We start from the raw sequence: 25,771 nt of genomic DNA, 5'->3' as shown, positions 1-25,771 counted from the left end.
GAAGAAGTCTTTACATAAACAACTGTTAGTCTTTGGAATAGAAAGCTAAATAGAAATACAGTGTGTGTAGTTGGTAATAATTCATCCCTCATGTAAACCTAACTGGGGTTTCAGAATTCCTACACAGCTTCATCTATGTTTCACAGAAAGTGCACCATGAAGTAGGCCTATGCATGTTTGCTAATCTTGACACATCTAAAGTCACTGTGTTCAGGCATGATCGGTGTTGGTGGAAGCACAGGTACTCCCATTCTCATTAGACTAGCTTAAAAATGTTTTTCTGGTTTTCTTTCAACATAATTTTCAACATCTTTATGACACTAATCTCCTAGGATTACATTTGGAGGCATGTATCCCCATATGTACATTCTAGGCCAGCACTTTCTGGAGTGGTGGGAATGTTCTACTCCATCCGATTAGAGTAACCATTAGCCACATGTGGTTACTGAGTCCTCAACATGTGGCTGGTGCAACTGGGGAACTGAATTGAATTTGATTTCAGTTTAAATAGCCACATATGGCTAGTGGCCACTATATTGGACAGTGCAGTTGTAGGCCACCCATGAGATACGGATCTGCTTGTTGATTCACTCATTTATGCAGCAAAGATTTATTGGCCTTTCTACTCTGCTAGGTGTTGTTCTAGGTGCTAGGGATGTATCAGTAGCCAAAACACACCAAATTCAAAACGAAACAAAACAATCCCTGTCCTCATGGAGAGACCATTCTAGTAGGGCTCACATTCTAAAGGAGGTTTAATTCAAATGCAGCCAATCATTGTGTCTTCACCGATTCAAATCAGGACAACTTACCAAGCCCAGGATTAGCAAAAACTTTGTAACTCATGGCGATGTTCTAATTGTGAATAATCATTACAAAGCCCCATCCATCAAAAACAGAAGCAGAGGAAACTTAGATTATATATTCTCTTCTCCTATTTTCATCAGGGAGAAAAAAGCTCATAATAATGGTAACCACCACGTCTTGTACATTCATGACATGCTAGATATTTTATGTGGGCTAGCTCATTCAGTGTTTACAGTCACCCTGTTAGATATGTATTATTATCACTATTATTCCTATTTCACAGACGAGGAAATTGAGATTTAGAGAAGTTAAGTAAGCATCTTGCCCAAGGTCACACAGCTGGTCAGTGGTTGAATTAGGATTTAAACCCAAGTCTACTGGACTCCAAATCCAATAGCTCCATGATATCTTCCCCAAGAAAAATATTATGTGATTTTTTTAAATGGTGGTTTCAGTGTTTGTGATTTGCAGCCAGCATATAATATATCTGAGTTCTAGGAAATCTCTATGACCAGCCAAGAACAATAACGCGGCTACTGAGTCCTCACCCAGTGTTTATCTTTCTTGTTCAGGGTCCAGGTGGAAGGCCCAAAGGCTGGGGAAGATCTCCAAAGGCAGCCCTGTCGGTCCTCCAGTCCTTTCCTAAAGACTGATCAGGACTCACCCCTCCAAAGAAGCCCGTTGGAAAACCTCAATAACCTGAAGCTAAAGTTAAGAGTAGACTGTTTTCAGCAGAACATGTTCAACTCAAATATGATCATCAGTGACCCAGCTTCAGGTCTCAATGCTAAAGAAGCCAGCAAGGCTGGCAGGAGGCAGCTCAGTGGAGTTCAGAACCTCTGCCCTCCTGCCCGAGGCAGGGCCGGGCACAAGTCCCTCAGCATAAAGGACAAGATATCGGAATGGGAAGGGAAAAGGGAGTTGCCCACTCCTGCACCTGGCAGGAAAGCCGATGGGCAAGAGGATTACCTGACATCCTGCATGACGGACAGGAGATGTGATGATGGTGTGATGACTCAGTTCACAGCAGCTGAGAACGGAACGAGGCCGGAAAGAGAGAGCAAAGAGAACGAGAGGAACAAGGAGGTAGTGGAAGTCGTGGGACAGAATGCGGAGCGGAGGCTAGACCTAAGCCAGCCATCCAGGGAGCTGTCTCCGAGCATGGGCAAAGGCCTAGAGCTGAGGCTTAGCAAACAGCGCTTTCAGAACGATAGCCTCTCTGTGCTGGTGCAGGTCAAGAAACTTGAGCAGGCTCTGAAGGATGGCGTGGCAGGATTGGATCTCCAGTTACCAGGGACTTGTTATTCCCCACACTGTGTGCCGAACAAGGAGGGGTCCAGCCTCACAGGGAACCGTGGATGTGGGAGTGGCTCAGAATTCAGGTCCCACCACTTGGACCTGGAAGCCAGGCAGCCCACCCCCGAGGTGGCAGAGGAATGGAGAGGCTCCTACGGGAAAGCCTGTGATCAGAGCCTGGAGAGTGTATACAGAGGCTCCTCCTCCAAACACTTCATCAACCCCCTGCCCAAACCCCGGAGAACGTTCATGCATGATGGAGAAGGGGACAAGGATGGGAGCCCGGGCCTCAGCTTCCGGAAAGATCGCAGGAACCTGCCTCCTCTGCCCACTCTTCCTCCCCCACCCCTGCCCTCCTCTCCACCACCTCCCTCTGTGAACAGAAGACTGTGGAATGGGAGACCGAAGCCCAGTGCTGACCACAGGTAGGTGCCGGCGACTGTCCGCTTCAGTCGTCTATGCCTCATCACAGCTGCTGCTCAGTCTACTTACTTGCTTTCGTAAACTGGTGGGTCTTGTACTTAGTCGAGACTGTTTATAACTTCAGGTAGTTTATTGACTAAACGTGGACACGTGATGACTGATGCATGTGTTTTGTCTTTGTTTTATCCTTCAGATGTGATGAGTACTTGTGATTCAGACAGTAACCAAGCATTCAATGAAAATTGGTTTTATCCCTGGCATCTACTAATTGCTGCTAATGGGTGCCCTATTTTCGACTGCCATCCCTGCTAGTGCTTGGTACTTTCAGTCTTTCCTGGCTCTTCCTTTCATGTTTTGTCTTGGTGTGGGCTACAGACACACACTGCCTGGGTCTACCCTGGCCCCATCATGGTCATTCTCTATGACCTTGAACAAGTGACTTAACCTCTCTCGAAGCCTCAGGTTCCTCATTTATACATAGATGCACACACTGTGAATATTTTATAATATTAAAATAACACATTAGGTAATAAAGCATGTGAATGCTTGAAAATAAAATCTATGCTTTGGATTCAGTTTCTTCTCTGCTTTGAAACTTATATTTCTAGTCCATTTCTGTAATGTGCTCATTGGCTGATCCCACTAACGTGGAAACCGGCTTTAGAGCAGAACTCCTCAGGCAGTTGTCCGTACTTACAGTCACCACTTCTTCACCTCCTGTTTTTTTCCTTGACCCACTGCAGTTGGGCTTTTGCCACTTATCCTGAGACTGCTCTTGACCAAAGCTCCAAACAGCCTCCATCCTGCTGCATCCAATCACTAGTTATCTGTTCTTGTCATCGACCAACTCTCTTGGCAATTGAGGAACAGCTGAGGTGCTACATCTTGAACCAATGTGTTCACTTGGCTTCTGGGTCACCCACTTTCCTGGTAGTCCTACTTCACTGGCTGCTCCTTTTCGTAAGTGTCAGAATATCCCCACCACCACCACCACCAGTGCATCCGTACCTCATCCTGGGGTCAGAACAGGAACTTCTCTCCATCTACATGCACTCCCTAACTGATCTCATCCAGTCTCATGGCTTTAAATGTCAGTTACATGCTCATGACTCCCAACTATGTATCTCCAGCCCCAACTCCCTCACCCAGCTTCAGATTAAGCTAGTCATCTCCTGTTTAGGTCTCCATTTGGTTAGCTAATAGTTTGGACTTAATATGTCCAAACCTAAATTCTCAATCCAGGCCATGGCAAAGCACCTCCTCTCAGAGTAATTCCCATTTTATTAAATGGTACTGTCCTTCATTTTGCTTAGGCCAGAAACCTAGGGGCCATCTCCGAGCCCTCTCTTTTTCACGTACTCCCATCTAATTCATCAGCAAGTCCTTTGGTTCTAGTTTTAAATGTTATCTTGAATTACCTCCTCCACTGCTACTACTTTAATCATCTTGGATCCACCACTACCCCCAGTATGTTCCTTTCTCAGCAGCTAGGTGAAATTATCTAGAAATATAGATTAGAGCATGTCACTCCCCCACTCAACAAGGTCTGTCAGGTAGGATTCTTTTGGCTGCCAAAACATAATTTCCTGCCAAAACCGGTTTGGCTCAGTGGATAGAGCATCGGCCTGCGGACTGAAAGGTCCCAGGTTCGATTCCGGTCAAGGGCATGTACCTGGGTTGCGGGCACATCCCCAGTAGGAGATGTGCAGGAGGCAGCTGATCGATGTTTCTCTCTCATCGATGTTTCTGACTCTCTATCTCTCTCCCTTCCTCTCTGTAAAAAACCAATAAAATATATTAAAAAACAAAAACAAAAACATAATTTCCTTTTTTTTTTAATTTAAATTTTTTATTGTTGCAAGTATTACGTATGTCTCCTTTTTCTCCTATAGACTTCTTCCCAGTTGCTCCCACCCCCCTAAAACAATTTCTTATATTCTCTTCTAGGGAAAAAGGTATGTTTATTCTAGAATTTTATATAAATTTACAGTATATAAAAAATTATGTCTTTTAAAAGTGAAAGCATGCTATATATCTCTTCCTTTTTATACTCTTTTTTACTTACAATATCATTGAGATCTTTGCATCTTACTACCTTCCTTTTTTTTCTTCCACCTTTCTACAACTACCACATTCTTTACATCATGTGGATAGATAATTTTTTATTTAGCTGTTCCTCTACTGATGGACACTTGGGTTGTTTCCAGTTTACAAATAATGCTGTGATGAGCAGTATATAGCATTAGAGAAGATTCTAGAGCCAGAGTACTTCTAGCTCTGCTACTTGTTAGCTGTGTGACATTGTACAAGCTACTAAATTTGTCTTGGCCTCATTTTACTTAAAGTCGTGATAATTAGCCCTAGCCAGTTTGGCTCAGCAGATAGAGCATTGGCCTGCGGACCAAAGGGTCCCCGATTCAGTTCTGGTCAAGGGCACCTACCTTGGTTGCAGGCTCCTCCCCGGCCTGGGACCTGGTCAGGGCTCATGCAGGAGGCAATCAATGTGTTTCTCTCACATCGATCTTTCTCTCTGTCTTTGCCTTTCTCTTACACTCTCCCTATAAACCAATGGAAAAATATCCTCCAGTGAGGATTAACAAAAAATAATAATAATAAATAAATAAATAAAATGGTGATAATTATAATAACCACTTCATAAGTTGTGAAGAAGATAAGTAAATATGTGTAAATCATAAAACAAAGCCTGGGATATAGTAAAGGCTTAATAAATGTTAGCTATTACTGTTTTCTGGCTCTCTTTTGTTTAATTAATCAGGGTGTCTGTTTCTTTTTCAATATTAAATATTTTAATTATTTAATATATTAATATATTTTTTTTAATTAAATCTTTATTGTTCAGATTATTACATTTGTTCCTCTTTTTTTTTCCCCCCATAACTCCCCTCCTCCAAGTTCCCGCCCCACCCTCCGCCCTCACTCCCCACCCACTGTCCTCATCCATAGGTGCACGATTTTTGTCCAGTCTCTTCCCACATCTCCCACACCCCTTTCCCCCCCAAGAATAGTCAGTCCATTCCCTTTCTATGTCCCTGATTCTATTATAATCAACAGTTCATTCTGTTCATCAGATTGTTAATTCACTTGATTCTTAGATTCACTTGTTGATAGATGCATATTTGTTGTTCATAATGTGTATCTTTACCTTTTTCTTCCTCTTCCTCTTCTTAAAGGATACCTTTCAGCATTTCATATAATCCTGGTTTGGTGGTGATGAACTCCTTTAGCTTTTCCTTATCTGTGAAGCTCTTTATCTGACCTTCAATTCTGAATGATAGCTTTGCTGGATAAAGTAATCTTGGTTGTAGGTTCTTGGTATTCGTCACTTTGAATATTTCTTGCCACTCCCTTCTGGCCTGCAAAGTTTCTGTTGAGAAATCAGCTGACAGTCGTATGGGTATTCCCTTGTAGGTAACTGAGTTTCTTTCTCTTGCTGTTTTTAAGATTCTCTCTTTATCTTTTGCTCTTGGCATTTTAATTATGATGTGTCTTGGTGTGGTCCTCTTTGGATTCCTTTTGTTTGGGGTTCTCCGCACTTCTTGGACCTGTAAGTCCATTTCTTTCACCAGGTGGGGGAAGTTTTCTGTCATTATTTCTTCAAATAGGTTTTCGATATCTTGCTCTCTCTCATCTTCTGGCACCCCTATAATTCTGATGTTGGTACGCTTGAAGCTGTCCCAGAGGCTCCTTACACTATCCTCGCATTTTTGGATTCTTTTTTCATTTTGCTTTTCCAGTTGGATGTTTTTTGCTTCCTCGCATTTCAAATCATTGACTTGATTCTTGCGCTCCTCTGGTCTGCTGTCGGGCGTCTGTATAATATTCGTTATTTCAGTCCGTGTATGCTTAATTTCTCGTTGGTTCCCCAATATAAGATCGAGGGTCTTATTAGTTTTCGTGTAGATCTCATTAAGTTTATCGGCAGCTTCTAAACAGTTCTTGAGGGACCTTAAAAGTGTGGTTCTGAACTCTATATCTTCCATTGACAATTTTGTCCTGTTTCTTTGTCTCCGCATTTTGTTATGCTTCCTTGGTGTACCCCCTAGTGGTCTTTGTTCGAAGTCTTATAGTTAAATCTTGATTGTTGTAGCTAATTCCAGGGAGGGTTTGACCTCCAGGCCAAGTGGCTATGAGAATCAGCTGTGTCAGCAGTGAGAGAACTTCTGTCCTCTAGGGAGGTGCTAATCTAGCCTTTGCCTGAGGCTATCCGGCAAATGCCTCTGTGCAGGGCTTGGGCGGGGCGGGTCGCACAGGATCAACAGGGTGGGCTGGAGAGAGCAGTTATGGCGGCTCTCAGTCCTGTCCCCAGGGGCTCTGCCTCTCTGAGTCCCAGCACCCGCTGCAAAGCTCGGAGAGAAAGCTGCACTCGCTCTGACCGAAGCCAGACAGTCCTGCTTCTCCCGTTTGAGTCTGGGTCCCTAAAGACTCGCCCGGATCTGGTGCTCAGAGTCTGCGACTCCCTCCCGATTGAAAACAACAACCGCGCCCTCCGCCGCCAGCCTGCTCCGCGCACTCCGCACCTCAGAATTTGACTTCAGCACTGCGCCTCCTCTGAGTGTCCGTGTGTGTTTCTCTTTCCTCCTAGTTGTAGGACTTCCACTCAGCCAGCGTTCCTGTGGTTCTGGGTGATGTCCGTTCCGTGTTTTAGTTTCACTTTTGAAGTAGTTGTTCAAAGCAGCAAACTCCGGCGTTAACCTATGCCGCCATCTTGGTTCTCCCTATTAATATATTTTAATATCTAATAGAGTTTACAGAAATTTCCTATTGTTGCTGATAATGAGTCAGCTGGTTCTCCTGGACATTCTCCTTATTCTATCATGTCATATGAAAAAAAATGATCATTTGGTCTCCCTTCTAATAATTATAAACCTCTTATTTATTTTCTTATTCTCTTTTTTAAAAAATGTCTTAACTATTCTTGCATGTATTTTTCTAAATGTTCTATATAGCACTATCAAATTTCACTCACACAAAATGTTAGTTTTAATTTTTTTTTATTTTAAAAATTAAAAAAAATTTAAATTATAGTTTGTCAGTTAATTCTCTTGGACTTTCTATGTATATAATCATATTGCCTGCAAAGAATTATTTTACCCTTTTTAAAAATATTTATACCTCCAAATTCTTTCTCTTACCGCATTACCCTGGCTAATACTTTCAGAGCAGAATTAAATAATAAGCAACAGGCAGACTTATCTCACCCCTAACTTTAATGGAATGGTTCTAGTATTCCACTCTCAAACACTCTTGTTTGAGGTATGCTTTTATGTTATCAAGGTAATGTTCATTTATATTTCTTATTTTACTGAGTTTTAAAAATTAGGATTAAATGGTAGATTTTTGTCAAATTATACTTCAGCAACTCTATACAATCATATAGTTCTTCTCCCTTGACTATTAATAGTGAATTTATATCTAATACTAACCCATCCTTAGATTTTTGGGATGAACTCTTATTTGGTCTTGGTTTATTATTATTTTTAATGTACTGCGAAATTCTATTTGCTAATATTTTAAGATCTTTGTCTCAGTATTCTATAAATGGGACTGGCCTGTACTTGGTACTTATTGCACTATCTTTATTAGGCTTTGGTATCAGTGAAATCTTAGAAGAATTTAGAGAATTTCTTCTTTATGTTTTGAGAAAGTTTGAATCATCTCCAACCCTGCATTCTTTCCCAAACAAATGCCAAGCCCAGGCCCCTAAATACTCTGGCGACTTTCTACTCCCGTCCCCATGCTTCCCAACAGCAGCTCTCCCACACCCTTTTCTGGGCTGCTCCTGCAAAGAGGCCCGCTCTCCGGGGCAGGTTGATTCTGGGAAATTGGAGTCTTTCATCTGTGTCATCATTGGGAAGACAGATCAACCTGGTGAACAGTTATTTCCATTATCATTTTTCTTTTAGCTACCATCTGCTATTTTCAGTCTTCCAGCATTTTCTTTCAAACCAGCTAAAGTTACTTAGTTTCAGTCCAACGATGAAATTTTTCTTGGCCAGTTTGAATATGGTTGCATCAGCTGTGTTTTAAGAATTTTGGCTTTGGATTTTTCATTTTGTTTAAAATAGTACAATGGGAGTGATTAGGGCAAGATGTTCACTTTCTGCTCTTAAAAAATAAAGTGTGCTCTTTATTGTGGTCCTATCTCTAAAAGAAAAAAGAAATAGGAAGAAAAAAAAAAAGGCTCAACTCTGCATTTGGCAGACTTACTGCCCTGAGGCAGGAAAGCCAAGCCAAGGTTGAAGAAAGAAATGATTAAGGATTTTGAGGTTATGAAGGTTTAGAATTACATGGCCAGGCTGTGTGCATTAGAGAATGTATTCAGCTTATTTTCATAGACCAATTAGTCCACCTCAGCAAGAGCCAAACCAATGAATTCAGATACTCAGTTTAAGAAAATGTTTTTTTTTTCTTTCTCTCTTTTTATTTTTCCCTTCCCTTTTTTCTCTTTCCTCCTTTATCTCTTCTTCTTCCTCGTCTCCTTCCTTTCTTTCTTCCCTTTCTTCTCTCTTCTTTCTTCATTTCTCTAAAGCCCCAGGAAATTAAATGCAAGGCCTTATGTCTTCAGTCCTAAAATGGAAAATGAGAAACCCTCAAATATCAGGAAATTCCAAAGATAAGGTTCCTGCAGCAGCATTAACTTGGTTATGTATGTTTTATGGCATACATTTAATAACTTTGACAGGAATGCCTTAAGGCTGACATTAAACAAGAAAAGTTATTATTTTTTAAGTATAAGCAGCATCCTGAATTCACATGTATCTATTTACCCCAAAGGTTTTAACTTGAATTCAGATTTTTTTGTTTTAGTTTAATTTGATGATATGACAGATTTTTTTAGATCATTATCCAACCAAATAACTACATTGACCAAAATTTCAACTTGTCGACTGATTGTTTTGGCATTATATAGATTCAGCCTTTCCTTGGGACCTTAGCATGAGACTTTCAGAATTTTTTGAGGACATGAAACCTCGGTCATTTTATGGCTGTTATTGATTCCTTAATTTTTATCTTCTTTAGGACTGATAGGGATCTCCATAGTGCTCTGGCTGGGCAGCAACCCTCAGCTACCATCAGTTTAGTGGTTAAAGTTCACTTACCAGCAACGCTGAGGTCTGTCCCTGTCGTTCTGAGTCTGCCTTAGTCAACATGACATCCATGAGGTAACTCTCACTGCTGTGTCTAAAAACTGAATGTTTAAAAGCTTCAAAGAGGCCCAGCTGGTGTGGCTAAGTGGTTGAACATCGACCTATAAACCAGGAGGTCAGGAGGTCAGGAGGTCACGGTTTAATTCCTTAGTCAGGGCACATGCCTGGGTTGCAGGCTCGATCCCCATTGTGGGGCGTGCAGGAGGCAGGCGATCAGTGATTCTCTCTCATTGATGTTTCTATGTCTTCCTCTCCCTTCTTTTCTGAAATCAATACAAATATATTTAAAATAATAAAAAAAGCAGCTTCAAAGGGACAAATTGTTTGATTAATTTGAGATTTAGACAAAAATTAATCAAAAAGTATCTGAGAAGCTTGCTTTGTAAATTTGTTTATTTCTGTATTAGCACATTGGAAAACAGTGATGAGAGTAGAGAGGGTGGTGGTTAATCTATCTTAGAAGGGTGGTTGTCATGTCTTAGTTCTCATCAGAAGGTGGAAATGGTTGGATTTTAGACACGATGGTGGATAGAGATAGTTTTTTTTCAGACACTTCTATTTTGGATTCAGCATAGAGAGAAGCAGAAACCAAATGTGGATAGTCATAATCCTTGATGGGGAAATACCTGATAACAGAGCAAGCCAAGAGCTGACATAAGCAATCTCCCACTTAGCTCCCTACTCTGGACAGCCGTTGGTACGCACGCCCTTCCCCAGAGGTGTGGTGGGCTGTAGGGAAAATGCCTGGGCAGCAAGAAGGGAGTCTATGGCAGCTGGAGGCAGATGAGGGAATCAGAGCATGGCATCCTGGTTCTAACTGATTATATTATGGGTTTTAAGTGGTGGCTGGGTCCCAGGCTATCTAAGCTTATTTAGCCCATGGCTGAAAATAATTCTGGAGGAAATGTGTTCAAAACAATCAACTAACAATTAGCTCTAGGAATACAGTTGCTTTATCTGTGTTTGTCAAAATAGGGATAAATTATAAGCAGTAAATGTAACTGTTAAAACCAGCTTTTAAAATACTCATTCAGTTATTCAACCAGCAAATATTTAAGGTGAACCAGTATAGTGTTAGACATGGGAATATAGCAAAGAACAAGGTAGATTGAGACTCTGCCCACATGGACCTTACAGATTAGTAATAGTCGGAAGTGCACAACTAGTTACATAACCACAGTGCTATGGGAATGTGTGTGTGTGTTGCTGGGGGAGTGGGGGTTGTGGTGGTATTTAGCCTGTCATGAAATGGCCAGATCGGAAGGGAGATAGCACTCAGACTGAAGCCTGAGGTTCCCAGGGAAGGGTGACAGCGGGAGATGGGAGTTCAGTTAGAGTGAACAAATAGGTGAAGGTCCTGGGGCAAGAAAGACTTCATTCAGGCCTCTGGAGGACCTGAACTGCGCGGTGTGGCCAGAGGGTCAGGAGGGGTGTGACCCTAGAGTCCTCTGGAGCCAACCTCCCGAAGAGCCCTGTAGACCAGGCAGGAACTTGGGCCTATTGCCTAAGACGAATAGGAAGCATTTGAAAAGTTTAGGAAGGGGAGAGACACAATCTAATTTGCATTTTTAGGATCTTGCCCCACAGCAGCACGGAGACAGGAAAGGGCACTGGTGACAGGGTGGCCAGTTGAGAGGGTGGGAGGAAGAGCCAGGTGGTATTGGAGTTACCCTGTGGTGTAGTTGCAGTGGGAACTGAGAAGTGGGTGGACTCCAGGAGTACTTTGCAGGTAGAACTCTTGTGCATAGGTTAGAAGTGGGCAGTAGGAGAGAGGATGACAGCCTTTGCTGAAATGACCTGTGCTGAAGGAGGCTCTGGTCCTCATGGGGAGAGGGAAATAAGAGTATGAGTTCAGTTCTGGATCTGTTAATTTTGAGATCCCTGTGCATCATCCAAATGGAGGTGTTAGATGAACTCTTATATTAGTACTAGAGGCCCAATGCACGAAATTCATGCAAGAGTAGGCCTTCCTGCCCTAACAGGTTTGGCTCAGTGGATAGAGCGTCGGCCTGTGGACTGAAAGGTCCCAGGTTCGATTCCAATCAAGGGCATGTACCTTGGTTGTGGGCACATCCCCAGTAGGGGGTGTGCAGAAGGCAGCTTATCGATGTTTCTCTTTCATTGATGTTTCTAACTCTCTATCCCTCTCCCTTCCTCTCTGTAAAAAATCAATGAAATATTTTTTTAAAAAAAGAGTAGGCCTTCCTTCCCCCGGCTGCCGGCACCAGCTTCCCTCTGGCACCTGGAACCCGGGCTTTCCTCTGGCTGCCAGCAGGCACCCGGGACACAGGTTTCACTTGCAGCCCCAGCTTCGTCCGGAAGGTCGTCTGGAAGGTTCACCGGAAGGACATCCGGTCTAATTAGCATATTATAGATTTCATTTACAAAAATATGAGAAAATAACAAATAACATTCAAAATGCTACTTGAAATCACAGTATTTGACACTGGTGGTTGAAATTTGGATATTACATAAATTATAACCTACTTTAGCAAACTTCAGTAGGCCAATAAGATCATTTCAGCATTTCTAAAACTAAGGAGTATACAAATCATGTGATAATTTGAGGGCCCAGGAAGCAAACTCAGGCTGAGAGAAGGTTGCACCCCTTCAACAGGCTGTGGGCTCCACAAAGGCAGGGACTTCTTGCCTTTATATCACCAGCTATGAGCTCATCCCAACCCTCGTAAGGTGCTTATTAAACATGTGGGCTGGATGTGGAACGAATGTGGAAATATTTAAACAAGAGTGAAGCCAATTTAGATATGGCTATCATTAGCCTTTCGAAAATTCCTTTCTCTCAATATATAAATAAAGGCATTAAAATCTTTTTTTCAAAATAAAAAATATTTTTATAGGAAAGACTTAGCTAAACGGTGGGATGGCTTGTTTAATCATATTTTTCCTCTTCGGGGGCCTAATCACGCACCTGAGCTTCAGAGCCAGAGGACCCCCTGTCCTTGGAGGCATCTATGCAAATTACAGAAACAGTGCTTAGGAGGAGCTGTGTGAAGTCATTGCCTGCAGATGTCGTTACCAACACACGAGGATGATAACTCAGACTTTGTAACTAGAACTCTTCCCCACAGGCCCTAGAAACTGGGCATGTAAAGACTTTTGGTTTCTTCTTGAGTTTTTTATGTCCCGTGGCTTCATGTTGATTCAAATTTGTCTTTCAGGCTTCCTGCATAGAACTTAGTTACCTGAAAACCAACATTTTAATACAGAAATAGAGAAATTTTGTGATGAATTCTTTTGCAAATTAAATGAGAGTTTTGCAATGTGAACAAGCATCTGCTAATCAGTTTTTTTTTAATATATATTTTATTGATTCTCCACAGAGAGGAAAGGAGAGGGACAGAGAGTCAGAAACATCGATGAGAGAGAAACATCGATCAGCCGCCTCCTGCACACCCCCCACTGGGGATGTGCCCGCAACCAAGGCACATGCCCTTGGCCGGAATCGAACCCAGGACCCTTCAGTCCGCAGGCCGATGCTCCATCCACTGAGCCAAACCAGTTAGGGCTTCTAATCAGTTTTTTTAGGAAGTTTATAATTTTTAGAAATTGCTCTTTTCTAATGCTATTTAGACTGGTGGTACCTTTTTTAGCATTTTTGTTGGCTTTTAAAAAATATATATTTTATTGATTATTTTACAGAGAGGAAGAGAGAGGGATAGAGTGTTAGAAACATCGATCAGCTGCCTTCTGCACACCCCCTACTGGGGATGTGTCCGCAGCCAACGTACATGCCCTTGATTGGAATCGAACCTGGGACCTTTCAGTCCGCAGGCTGACGGTCTAGCCACTGAGCCAAACCGGCCAGGGCCGGTGGTACCTTTAATGTGTTGGAAATTACAGGCAAAGTATAGCTAACCTCTTATATTAGCATACTGTTCTTGGAACTATGGAAGCATCATTAAAAAATTCATACTATGGCTTGAAATCCCAGGGTATCTGACAGCAGCCATTTGGATACAGGCTGATCCCATCCCAACAAACCCCAACAGATAATCCAGGTTGTGTTACGTATACTCTAAGTAAGTGAGCCGTCTGCTGGGACTTGGAGAGCCTAAAGCATGCAAACATCTGTTTTGTTAGGGCATTTATTGTTAATAAAACATTTTAATTATTCTGATATTATTTCATAGGTACTTTATAATTTTTCATTTTAAAATTTGATCTGTACAAATATTGCTTCATAGGTAACTCAAATGAGGTTTTAAAAAGGTAAAAACAGCCGAACCGGTTTGGCTCAGTGGATAGAGCGTCGGCCTGCGGACTGAAGGGTCCCAGGTTCGATTCCGGTCAAGGGCATGTGCCTTTGTTGCGGGCACATCCCCAGTGGGGGGCGTGCAGGAGGCAGCTGATCGATCTCTCTCATTGATGTTTCTGACTCTTGGTCCCTCTCCCTTCTTCTCTGTAAAAAAATCAATAAAATATATATATAAATGAAAAAAAAAAGTAAAAACAGTTATAGAGCTCTCTCAACAGCACAGCTGCAGTCCCTTCTGAAATCAGATCAGAGACCAAGCTTATTCAGGGTTATGCTCAACTTCCAGACAGTCCCTTAAGGGCTGTCACTCTGTCCCTCAGCTGTCAGGAGTGGGGCTTCCTGACATTAGGGTAGAAGCTGCCCAGCTCCCAGGGAAGCGACCCCCGACTGTCCCCTCTTTTTTCTATGAGGGTTCTAGCTTCTCTTCATAGTATAATTTAGTTACATTATGAGGGAAATAGAGAGCTTGCTGGGTAATTCATAGTAACATGTAATGTGATTTCGTATGGAATGTTAGTTCAAGTTCATAACTTCATACCCTGGAAACTGAACCTGTTTTCATCTGTGGACTGCAACTGCAGCTTTTCTCATGCATTGCTTGTATTTACACGCTCTGCTCAGTACCCATGTTGCTCAGAGCATGAGCCTCCAACCAGACTCCCCAGTGCACCACTTTCTCCCTGTGTGACATTGAGAAATTTATCTTACCTCTCTATGCCCCTGAGTTCTCATATATGAAATGTGTACAATAGTAGTAATTCTTTCCACGGTTGTGGCGAAGTCTGAATGTGCTAATCCAAGTAAAGTGCTTAGTTGGTACTTGATTGGTGTTGTTGAATGGATGAGTCTGTGGTCTCATTGAACAGTTTGCCTCTTTTCTAGCAGATTTAGGTAGTGGGCATACTGAGGACTCTGGCTAATATAATCTGATGAGTTCACCAGGAGAACCCAGGAGTTGTGGCTTCGCCCTGCTCTGGCCACAGACCACCACCACTCCATCTCTAATCAGATCCCTGTGAATGCCAGTCTGGGCTCCTGGCATCCCAGTCTAGGGATTGTTCAGGGTGGGTGCACAGCACTGCCCATTCCCATCCTAGAGAAAACAGCACAGCCCTGCTTCCCCCTTCACCACCACCACCACCACCAGACCCCATCTGCTAGAGCTCTGGAACTCAGTCCTCCTCTCCAGGCTAGACACCTCAAGGGGAGGGAGATGGGGCTCATGAACTTCTGTTAACAAGGCAGGACCCCAGTGCATGGATAGCAATTTTAGCTTCCTGGCCTCACTTAAGACCATAGACACCCAGCATGGACGTTTCTGGCTTGGCCCTTCTTGGTTATCCTGCCCTAAGTGACAAGTTCAAGTTCATGAAGGAGTGGAGATGAGGTGCAGATAAGGGGTGATGAATTTAGATGCGAGGATACGAAAGTTTAGAGCCTAAAGAGGAAAAGCCTTGGGAAGCACCCATTGCCCAGAAAGAGGAAGAGAGGCCCAGGAAGGGTTGTGTGAGAGGGGAAGTAGCCTGGGGCAGCATTGCATCAGCCTTCTCAAACCACCCTGACCCTGTGCTTGTGTTTGCAGTCCTTTGCCTAACAATACTGTTGTAAAATATAATAAAATACCAGAGAAATGAAATGAAGAAAAAAAAAAGATAATACTATGTACAAGATTCACTTTTTAAAAAATGTATTCTGTCAGATTGCTTAAAAAGTTTCTAAATGCTTACTTTCAATTTCTGTACCTGTCTCATCAAGGACCGGTCACAACAGTTGACACACCAACCCCTGGCCGTGGATGGCACATTAACTACTGCTGCTTACACTGTAGAATCTGAGAGATGTCTTGTAAAGAAAAGTGGTGTCATGTTAAAAAAAAAAAAAAAAGACCAAGAGCCCTGGCCCATGTGCCTCAGTTGGTTGGGCGTCATCCTGTGCACTGAAAGTTTGCCTGTTCAGTTCCCTGTCAGGGCACATAGCTGGGTTGCAGGTTCCATCCCTGGTGGGGAGGGTGCAAGAGGCAGCCAATCAATGGATGTTTCACTCTCACATCGGTCTCGGTCTCTCTCTCTCTCTCTCTCTCTCTCTCTCTCTCTCTCTCTCTCTCTCTCTTTGTCTCTCCCTTCCTCTCTCTCTAAAAATCAATAAAAAGTTTTCTTTTTAAAGAACCAAGAAACTGGTTAGATTTTACCATAAAATCACTAGTGACTTTTAAGGGACAGTTTGAGAAAAGGGATACATAGAGATGCCAGGTTGAGAGGGTAAAGGAAAGAAAAACCAGTGAACTATGGTAAGCTAACACGTAGACAGAAGTCTGCCCCTCCTCCTTCCCTCTCCCCAGTTAGAAATGTTGGCAAGGAAGGTGAGAAATAGCAGAACTACCAGGGTCATTGCCTCAAGTGAAAGATTTTTCAAGATAGAGGAAACCTGAGCATGTTTTTAAAAAGAGAGGAAGAAAGGAGTAAAGAGGAAAGATTGAAAATGCAAGAAATCCTCAAAGTTTGGGAAGCAGGCAGATGGCTTCTGCCTGGTTCTGCCATCTCATTGCCCGGCACTCTCCACTCTTGTTCCCTGCAGGCCTGCCTTGCTGAATGGCTGTCTTTCCACAAATGCACACATTCTCTGTAGCCGCTGGACCTTCACACATGCCCTTCCCTCTTCTTGGATCCCTTTTCCCCAACTAAGCTCTTCTTATCCTCTATGTTTCAGCTTTAAGGAGTGACTTTCTCATCGAGGCCTTCCCCGACGCATCCCCAACCTAAATTGATAGTCTCATTTGTAGCAACCTGTTCTTTCCCATCATTAACTTAGCACATTTTATATTTTGTGTGTGCATGAGCTGGCTGAATGTCTGTCTTCCTCCCTAGAATGTAAGCTCTTTGAGGCAGGGACTTTGTCCCTCCGTATATATTTTTTAATATATTTTTATTGATTTCAGAGAAGAAGGGAGAGGGAGAGAGACAGAAACATCAGTGATGAAAGAGAATCATTAATTGGCTGCCTCCTGTGAACCCCCCTACTGGGGATTGTGCCTGCAACCCAGGCATGTGCCCTTCACCAGAATCGAACCCGGGACCCTTGAGTCCACAGGTTGACGCTCTATCCACTGAGCCAAACCAGCTAGGGAAGTCCCTCCTTGTTTATCAAACCCTAAGTGCATTGCCTTCCACACTATAAACGTTCAATATAAAACGTTCACTGCATAAATAGTATCACCACAACAGCAATAGTAATAGCTACCATTTGTTGAGTGCTCATTAGGTGCTAAGGACTTTGCAGCCATTCTCCTTCCTATGCTTTGGACAATCCTATGAGGTAGTGACTATTTTACAAACCAGGACACTGAGTTTCAGCCTTAGGTGGCTTGTCCAAGGTTAAAAGGCTTATGAATGAAAGATCCCAGCTCTGCATCCAGTGGGGCACCTTCCCCAGAGGGCCGGAGAGAGATCGGAGGTGTGGGTGAAGAAACAAAAGCACTATGTCTAAGTAGTCAGCCACAGCTTACCGTGCAGCGTGTTTAGAAGACTGTGCTAGACCCATGTGAACAAAATAAGAGAGATGAGCTGTGCTTTCAGAGCCATAGGAGTGTTGTGACCCCCTGGACCCCAACCAGGAAGGAGTGAAGGGCCAGGACAAAGGTCAGCTGGAGGGACTGACGTCCCATTCTGGGAAGGCCCGAGTGTGTTCAGCAGAAATTCCTGACAAATCTGCCTGGAAGTAGAAGGGGAGCCTCCAGAGCCTGAGTGGGCAGGGTGTTCTGCTCCAACCAGAGGCAGGGTAAGATGTGGCTTACTGTGGATAAGGATATGGAGGGAGAGAAGAGGAGGGAGGTGGAGTGAACCTGTGAGGTGGCTGATGTTTTGTATGTTTCCCAACATGACCCACCTCATGACCTCCCAATTGTTCAATAAAGTTAGAATAATCATAGAAACTCAAGGTGAGTGGTTGTGTGTGTGTGTGTGTGTGTGTGTGTGTGTGTGTGTGTGTGAATAAGATTCTGATCAACACCATCAGAACAAGGACCGCCATGTGGATGTCGGGTGGGGGTAGGGGTGGTAGGAAGCCCTAGAGTGAGCCAGGCCGCAGAGACCCAGTCAGGGTTCCACAGGTCTCTGAGGGGCAGGTGGAGTGTCCATGGCCTCCGGAGTTTCATTCTGATACTACCCACCAGGGTGAAGGGGGGAGTTGCCCGGGCCCCTGGTCCACGCCGAACTGGCCATCACTGCTCCTTTCTAATTATTAATACGTGTGCTCTGTAAACATTGTGGACCATTTAAAAAGTCCAGAGGAAAGTAACAGTGAAGAGAAGCCAGGAGCCGTCCCTCAGTCCTGAGATAGCAACTGTGTATTTTACTTTCTTCTTTTTATTTTCTTTGTGTATGTTTGCTTATAAAGTTGGGACTGTATTTATGATATATACTTTGCTATCTTTACCTGGCATAATAGTATAAACATTCTTTCAAGTCAAAGTCACATCAGCCCTAGATGGTTTGGCTCAGTGGATATGCGTCAGCCCTCAGACTGAAGGTCCTGGGTTCTGGTCAAGGGCACATACCTCAGTTGTGAGCTCCATCCACCAGGGCCCGGGGCATGTGTGGGAGGCAACCAATCAATGTGTTTCTCTCGCGTAGATGTTTTTCTCTCTCTGACTCTCCCCCTCCCTTCAATTCTCTTAAAAAAAAAAAAAATCAATGGAAAAATATCCTCAGGTGAGGATTAACAAAAAAACACCTCATATTTGAAGATTTTCACACCCGTTTTACAAACACCAGAGTTGATTTCAGTAATAGAAATTTGTGCAAGAAAAACATTTTTTTCGGTATATATTCTCTGAACCAGCCTAATTTAATTCAAGATCTTGGGGTTCCTTTTTCCCCCCTCCCATCTGCTACAACCTAGAAAGTCCTATGAGTTTGAAGATTTACTGCAGTCTTCCTCTGAGAACAGCAGGGTCGACTGGTATGCACAGACTAAGCTGGGACTCACTTGCACTTTATCAGAGGAGAACGTCTATGAAGACATTCTAGGTAAGAGGCCAAAATGTCTGTATATGGGTATGAGTGTGTCTCTGCGAAAGGGAGAAATGGGGCTGGGTGCTTGAATCTCTCTCTCTCTCTCTCTCTCTCTCTCTCTCTCGCTCTCTCTCTCTCTCTCATACATGTACTCAAATGAATGAGAGAACAGGTCGGTGGATGGGAGAGTGGCCACAATGGAATATGTGAGAGAACATGGGCTGGGGGGAGAAGAAGGGCTCTGTTGACCAGCCAAGGAGGCAGTGCGGTGCAGCGTGGTTTGCGCTGGAGACTTGGAGCTTCAATATCCATGATCCAATCTTGGCTCTGCTATTTATTAGCTGTATAACATTGAGCTGGTGACTTAACATCTCTGAGCTTCAGTTCTCTCACCTGTATCCTAAGGATGATGCTAGCTACCTTCCAGGGTTGTTTGAGAACTGGAGAAAGTGGTATGCAAACTACCTGGCTTATAACAAATGCTCAGTAATGTAGGGATTACTGAATGAAAGAAAACTAAAGACCACCGTACTCTCTCTGAAACCATAGGAATATGGCAGTAATGAGGCATCAAAAATTCAGGCTAAATTGAATGTATACTATTATAAAGAAACTTTAGCCTCGCTCTGAATAATTCTCTCAGATTCCAAAATCAGGTTCAGATTCACAAGAGTTTGTATGTATTTAAGTTTGGTGAGTTAGCCCAGCCATAAGAAAATATGAAATACCATCATTTGCAACAATATGGATGGATCTTGAGAATATAATGCTAAGCAAAATAAGTCAGACAGAAAAAGTCAAGAACTATATGACTTCACTCATGTGGGGTTTAAAAATGAAAGCAACAAATGAACTAACGTGACAAACAAAAATTCATAGACACAGACAACAGTATGGTGGTTCCCAGAGGGAAGGCAGGTGGGGATGTAGTAAAGGGAAAAGGGTCAAATATATGGTGACAAAAGATGATTTGACTTTGGGTGGTGGGCACACAATGCAATATACAGATGATGTATCATAGAATTATACACTTGAAACCTATATAATCTTATTAACCAAGGTCACCCCAGTTAATTTAATTTCAAAATTTTAAATAAATACATTCAGTGAGTTAAATTCTCTTCAGGGAAGATCACAGTTTCAGTGAGGTGTGAGCTCAGACCAGCACCTGCATTTTGGGGATAGGAGTGGGGGTGGGGGAAGAAACCCACATGTGACCGCATACAAGGGGCAGGGAAGGCATGTACACACATACATGCATGTAATGAACTCCAGAATTGCTGTGTCCAAGCTGCTGGAGATGGGTTCCTGCCTTTAGGCTTCCCAGATCCAAAGCAGGAATGAGATCTGGATTTTCCTCAGCAGTGAGTATACCTGACAGGGAAGCTCTCCTTACAAGGAACAGAAACCCACGGGAACAACAGAGAGAGTTGGTTGGCTCATGTGACCAGAACTGGCTTCTTCCTCATTTCTTATGTCTCAGGTTAGCTCCATTCTCAGCAGGTTTCCCAAGTTCCCGTGATGGCTGCCATTGGCTCCCTGGAGGGAGAGTCTGTATCCTGAAAGTCCCAGCAAAAATCCCGAAGCTGGCCCCAGCTAGACCAGTGTAGGTCCCTTGTTCACCGTCAGAGCCCATGAATGCCATGCAGGGATTGGCTTAGACTTGGGGTGTGGGCCCTTCCTGGCACAGGTCACTGAGACAGGGACTCTGGAGACGCCGATTGGCTAAAGCCCTAAAATGGGAGTGGAGTTAATCTCACACATCTAAGAACGGGAGATGGGGAGTTACCAAGAGAAGAACAAATCAGGGTCTGTTACCAAGAGAAGAACAAATAGATAGCAAGACATCAGACATCTCCACATGGAGAGGCCTGGATGCTAGGTAGATCCGGTAAGGAAAACTTCTGCAATGTTCCCAGTTCCTGACCCATTGCCTTTGACCACAGACCTGCCAACGAAAGAAAACCCTTATGAGGACATTGACTTACATGGTCGCTGCCTGGGAAAGAAATGTGTCCTGAATTTTCCTGGTTCTTCCGCCTCTTCAATCTCTGACACATCCACCAAGGTATGAGCCCTCAGGGGAGTGTTGGGGGGCAAGGGGTCCCCAGCACCATGTCTTGAGCAGCCTGTAGCTCTGGGTTCCACTGGAATGCCAGGCCACCCTCAGCTCCAGGCTCCGAGATGTACATTAGCTGCCTTCCTGCTCTTTCTGCCTCTAATTCTGGAGCCTTCTGTTCAACAAAGTTTCCTAAAGTATCATTTTAGCTTCTTCTAGTTTCAGAAACCTCCCCAACTAGGCAAATAAGATAGTGGATAGCGATAGAGCTGTTAAGAACAATGTCATAAAACAAACTCTAAACTATAGAAAGACACCATTTGGGGGGGGTTTTAAATGAAAGAATATATATCCTATATAATAAAAGACTAATATGCAAATTGACCAAATGGCAGAACAACCAGTTGCTATGATGTGCACTGACCACCATGGGGCAGACACTCAACACAGGGGGAGCACCGCTTAGCCAGAAGCTGGGCTCATGGCTGGAGAGTGTAGAGGTGGTGGTGGGAGCCTCTCCTGCCTTCATGGCAGCACTAAGGATGTCTGAGGGCTCCCGGGCTGTGATAGAGCGCAGGCCAGGCTGAGGGACCACCACCACCACCCCAAAGTGCACAAATTTCATGCACCGGGCCTCTAGTATATGTATATATGTAATCTCACATATGTTTTTTCATGTAGAAGACCTCTGTAAGGATACTTAAGAATGAGTAAATGGGTACCTCTGTAGAAATGTATGAGTTTCATACAAAATTTCAACATATTGCCTATAGGACTGAATTCATACTCCTTACCATGGCATTAAATTTCCTTCATAGAAAATAATAATTAATAAATAAATTTCCTTCATAATTGATCCCTGGATACCATTACTACCTAATTTCACAATGCTCCTACATACAAAAGCTCCCCTCCCAGGAGAGCCTACTGACTACCCCCTGATATAATTGGCCCAGGATTAGCAAACTTTTTCTCTAAAGGGCTAGAAAGTAAATATACAATCTCTGTTGTGACTATTCCCTAAAGCCAAAAAAGAAAGGCTTAGCTCTTTTCTTCCCCTTCCTGCTGGACTAAAAACACCTGGGTCCTCTGTCGCCAAAATAGCTCAGCAAGTAGGCATCGTGTCAGTGGGAACTTGGAAGTTCAGAGGCAGCTCTCCTGCAGAAAGTGATCTAGTTCCTAATGCACGAGTCCGATAGCCACCGATCCCTGTAGGCTGTTTGGGGCCATTGCAAGTCATCGGCCGGACTCTGTCCACGCTCCCTTCTCTGCTGTCCTACACTGGGCGTCTGGTTTGTGCCCCCATTCTGGGGACAGCTGCAGACTTCTCCACTCCCTCCATTTAGCTCCTCAAATATTCATGCCACATCTGGGTGACATGTGGACCCTAGAACTTGCTGAAGCAGTTCCTTCTTCCTTGACGACCTCCTCTACCAGTCACTGAAAGGTCCTGAATGATATTTCATCATTTTAATGTAATGTCATTACGTTACACTAGGATTTTCACCTATTTAGACTGTCCCAGTAGAAAAGGAAGGGTCATGTGGACAAACGCCCTAGAAAGGAGCAGACGTGCAGCCAGAGGCAACGCTAATGCCTGCGCACACAGTGCTAGGTCCTGAGAAGGGCCGTGCTCTTTTCCTGCTCTGTGAGATCCACCATCCCACACCTCCAACAGCACAGTGAACAAGGAAGAACTGATGTTTATAATGAGGGAAACATAGGCTCCTAGGAGAAATTATTTTTTATGTATTGACACCTAAGGGGAAAATGTATCACTAACTAGCATTCTCTGGTTGCCTGCATAGGCCCCCCCACACCAACACTCAGTCGTAGCTACCGAGAGGCAGCATCTGATCAAAGGCAGCATCTGATCAAAGGTGTTAGAGCCTGGCTGCCTCCATTCAGAATTGCCGAGGCCTCTTGTTAGCTGTGAGACTTTGGGCAGATGATCTCATCTCCATGTGTTAGTTTTTCATTGGTAAAATAGGAATAATAATAGCATACTCCTCTTCGGGGATTTATGAAGATTAATCAAATTAATCATTGTAAGCCATTTAGACTTGTGCCTGTAACATAAGTACTATTTATATTTGCTAAATGCATAGAATAATGCCTTTAATATATATTCTTTTAAAAATAAGCTTATATTCAGGGGGGTGAAAAGAAAAAACTTGCTGACCCTTGCAAAGTCCAAGCCTTATACCCTCACTTTCCAAGGCCTTCCACAGACAATTGAATGTCTTCACTATTGTGCTGGTCTGTTTGCTCTTCCTCACCTCTATGTCTATTCTCAGATTGTGCTGCATACTTGATAATGCTCGGACAGCCCATCAAGTCCTCTTTTTATCAGCTAAGCAGCTACTGAAATTCCACTCCCTCATGAAAGCTCCCTGGACATCTGGGGCTTTGGGGGAGTGCTTGGGGCACTCCAAGGCCCCTCCCTCCAGCAGTGTGACCACACGCAGCCTCCACCAGGTCTTTCACACCCTTTAGAAAATTGTGTGACGAGTTTTGATTTCTCTCTCTTTGTTTTCCTCTCAGACCTTTTCATAGGTCAGATGGTTTCTGAACAAACACTACACAATCTAAATCTCTGCCCTAACCGGTTTGGCTCAGTGGATAGAGTGTTGGCCTGCGGACTGAAAGGTCCCAGGTTCGATTCCGTTCAAGGGCATGTACCTTGGTTGCGGGCACATCCCCAGTGGGAGGTGTGCAGGAGGCAGCTGGTCGATGTTTCTCTCTCATCGATGTTTCTACCTCTCTATCCCTCTCCCTTCCTCTCTGTAAAAAATCAATAAAATATATTTTTAAAAAAAATCTCTAATAAAAACAGGTACCTGCTTTTTGCCAACAATTTGATACAAGATTCCAATGCAGTGAAAGAATTGGGGCCATTTCCTTGGATTTCATTGCTGATGCAATTTGGTCTTTTAAGAAGGCTCACTATTGCGCTGGCCAATGTAGCTCAGTTGATTTGAGCATCATCCTGTACACTGAAAGGTCACAGGTTCGATACCCAGGCAGGACATATACCCAGGTTGCGTGTTCAATCCTCATTTAGGGTGCATACATGAGGCAACCAATTGATGTTTCTCTCTCACATTGATGTTTCTGTCTCTCCCTCTTCCTTCTTCTCTCTAAAACCAATGAAAACATATCCTCAAGTGAGGATTTTTTTAAAAAAAGGCTCATTATTATTTCTTGTTCTTGTGCTGCATCATTATTAAGATGCCCATAGTGAGCACACCCGGTGGCCTCTTGCTGTACTCAGAACTTGCAGTGCTCAGCAATTGATGCTTCCTGTAGGCCCATGATAAAACATTGCAGCAGGCCACTTAGAAAGGCTAGGAGCCTTTATTCCTGGCGGCCTTTAAAAAGAAAAGGTCCTGAAGTTATTGTTACACACTATTTGAAACGAAACAAGAGTGGAGAAATGAATGGAATAAAATAAGCCTATTCTGTGTAGTTCAAGATATGATAAATGTGGGCTTATAAAATGATATTAAGAGAAAGGCTCATTCATTAATGAAATAGGGATAAGTTAGATGAGGAAGAATCAATTTAAACTAACATACAATAAAATTCATTATTGACAGATTACTGAATAAATTATGTTCAAAATAAATTAAGAACATATAGAAAAAAAATGGAATTATTTATTAAATGTATAAAAAGATAATAGATTTTCTAGGTCAAGCATGTCAAACTCAAAGCCCGCGGGCAGCATGCGGCCCAGCCAATGTAACAGTATGTAAGAAATGTTTTAATAAAAATTTCATAACTTAATTTTTACAATATTCTATTATACATAATCATTAATAACGACTACAACGTTCGCTGACTGATTACTATAATCGTGTTGCATTCATTTCCCTTACGTGCCTTATGCACAGGCGCACCATTTCTCTCCACTAATACTAGCAGCGAATTTTAGCAGCCGATTGCCACATCATTAGTCTTGTACTGACTTGTTTGGTGTGTGTAACGGGAAATATTTCGCTTTCAGAGGACAAGAAAAATAGGTTTGTTTGTTTGTTTTGTGTTTTTTACAATATATTTTTATTCATTTCAGAGAGGAAGGGAGAGGGAGAGATAGAAGCGTCAATGATGAGAGAGAATCATTGATTGGCTACCTCCTGCACCCCCCCTACTGGGGATCAAGCCAGCAACCCGGGCATGTGCCCTTGGCCAGAATTGATGCCGGGACCCTTCAAACCGCAGGTTGTTGTTCTGTCCACTGAGCCAAACCAGCTAGGGCAAGAGAAATAGGTTTATTTGTGTTATGCTTATTTGTGCAGTTATTCAGTGTCTGGTAAGTTAATGTTCAAGAAAAAATATTAATTTTTATTAAAATGTTCTATTATTTTATGTTAATGATTACTCATTATTTCAGCATGTCTCTATCAAAATAAACCTATGTTCCTATGAAAATTGAAGCTTTTGGTTTTTTGCGGCCCACATAAACTTAAACCTTGTTTACTTGGCCTGTGTTAGCCTTTGAGTTTGACATGCTTGTTCTAGGTAAAGATTAAATCTCTCACAAAGGAAAGGATAAACAGATTTTCATATATAAAAATGTTATGCGAGAGATTCCACATATCCAACATATAAATAAAAGTGCACTTGCAGCAAAATTGACAAATAGTTAATATCTGATCTATATAGAGAACTCATTCAAATAAGAAAAACACTGGGATTCCAAAAGAATATAAACTATATACTAAATAAA

At 43.0% G+C, this 25,771-nt stretch overlaps 1 protein-coding gene across 5 annotated transcripts in view; it reads left to right on the top strand.

The window, feature by feature from the left end:
* DENND2A (DENN domain containing 2A) overlaps positions 1-25,771 on the top strand; it is a 114,004-nt gene that overhangs the window by 48,516 nt on the left and 39,717 nt on the right. For all 5 annotated transcript variants that reach the window (XM_059711984.1, XM_059711981.1, XM_059711982.1 and 2 more), the window contains 3 exons: positions 1,380-2,528; positions 18,868-18,995; positions 20,927-21,048. In XM_059711984.1, the coding sequence (XP_059567967.1) occupies positions 1,380-2,528; positions 18,868-18,995; positions 20,927-21,048 (1,399 nt within the window). The remainder of the gene's footprint in view (positions 1-1,379; positions 2,529-18,867; positions 18,996-20,926; positions 21,049-25,771) is intronic.

Source organism: Myotis daubentonii, chromosome 10 (genome assembly GCF_963259705.1).
Source record: "Myotis daubentonii chromosome 10, mMyoDau2.1, whole genome shotgun sequence".
In the NCBI taxonomy this organism is placed as follows: Eukaryota; Metazoa; Chordata; class Mammalia; order Chiroptera; family Vespertilionidae; genus Myotis; species Myotis daubentonii.
Note: the sequence above shows the minus strand (reverse complement) of the source record. Positions and strands in the feature narration are given on the sequence as shown.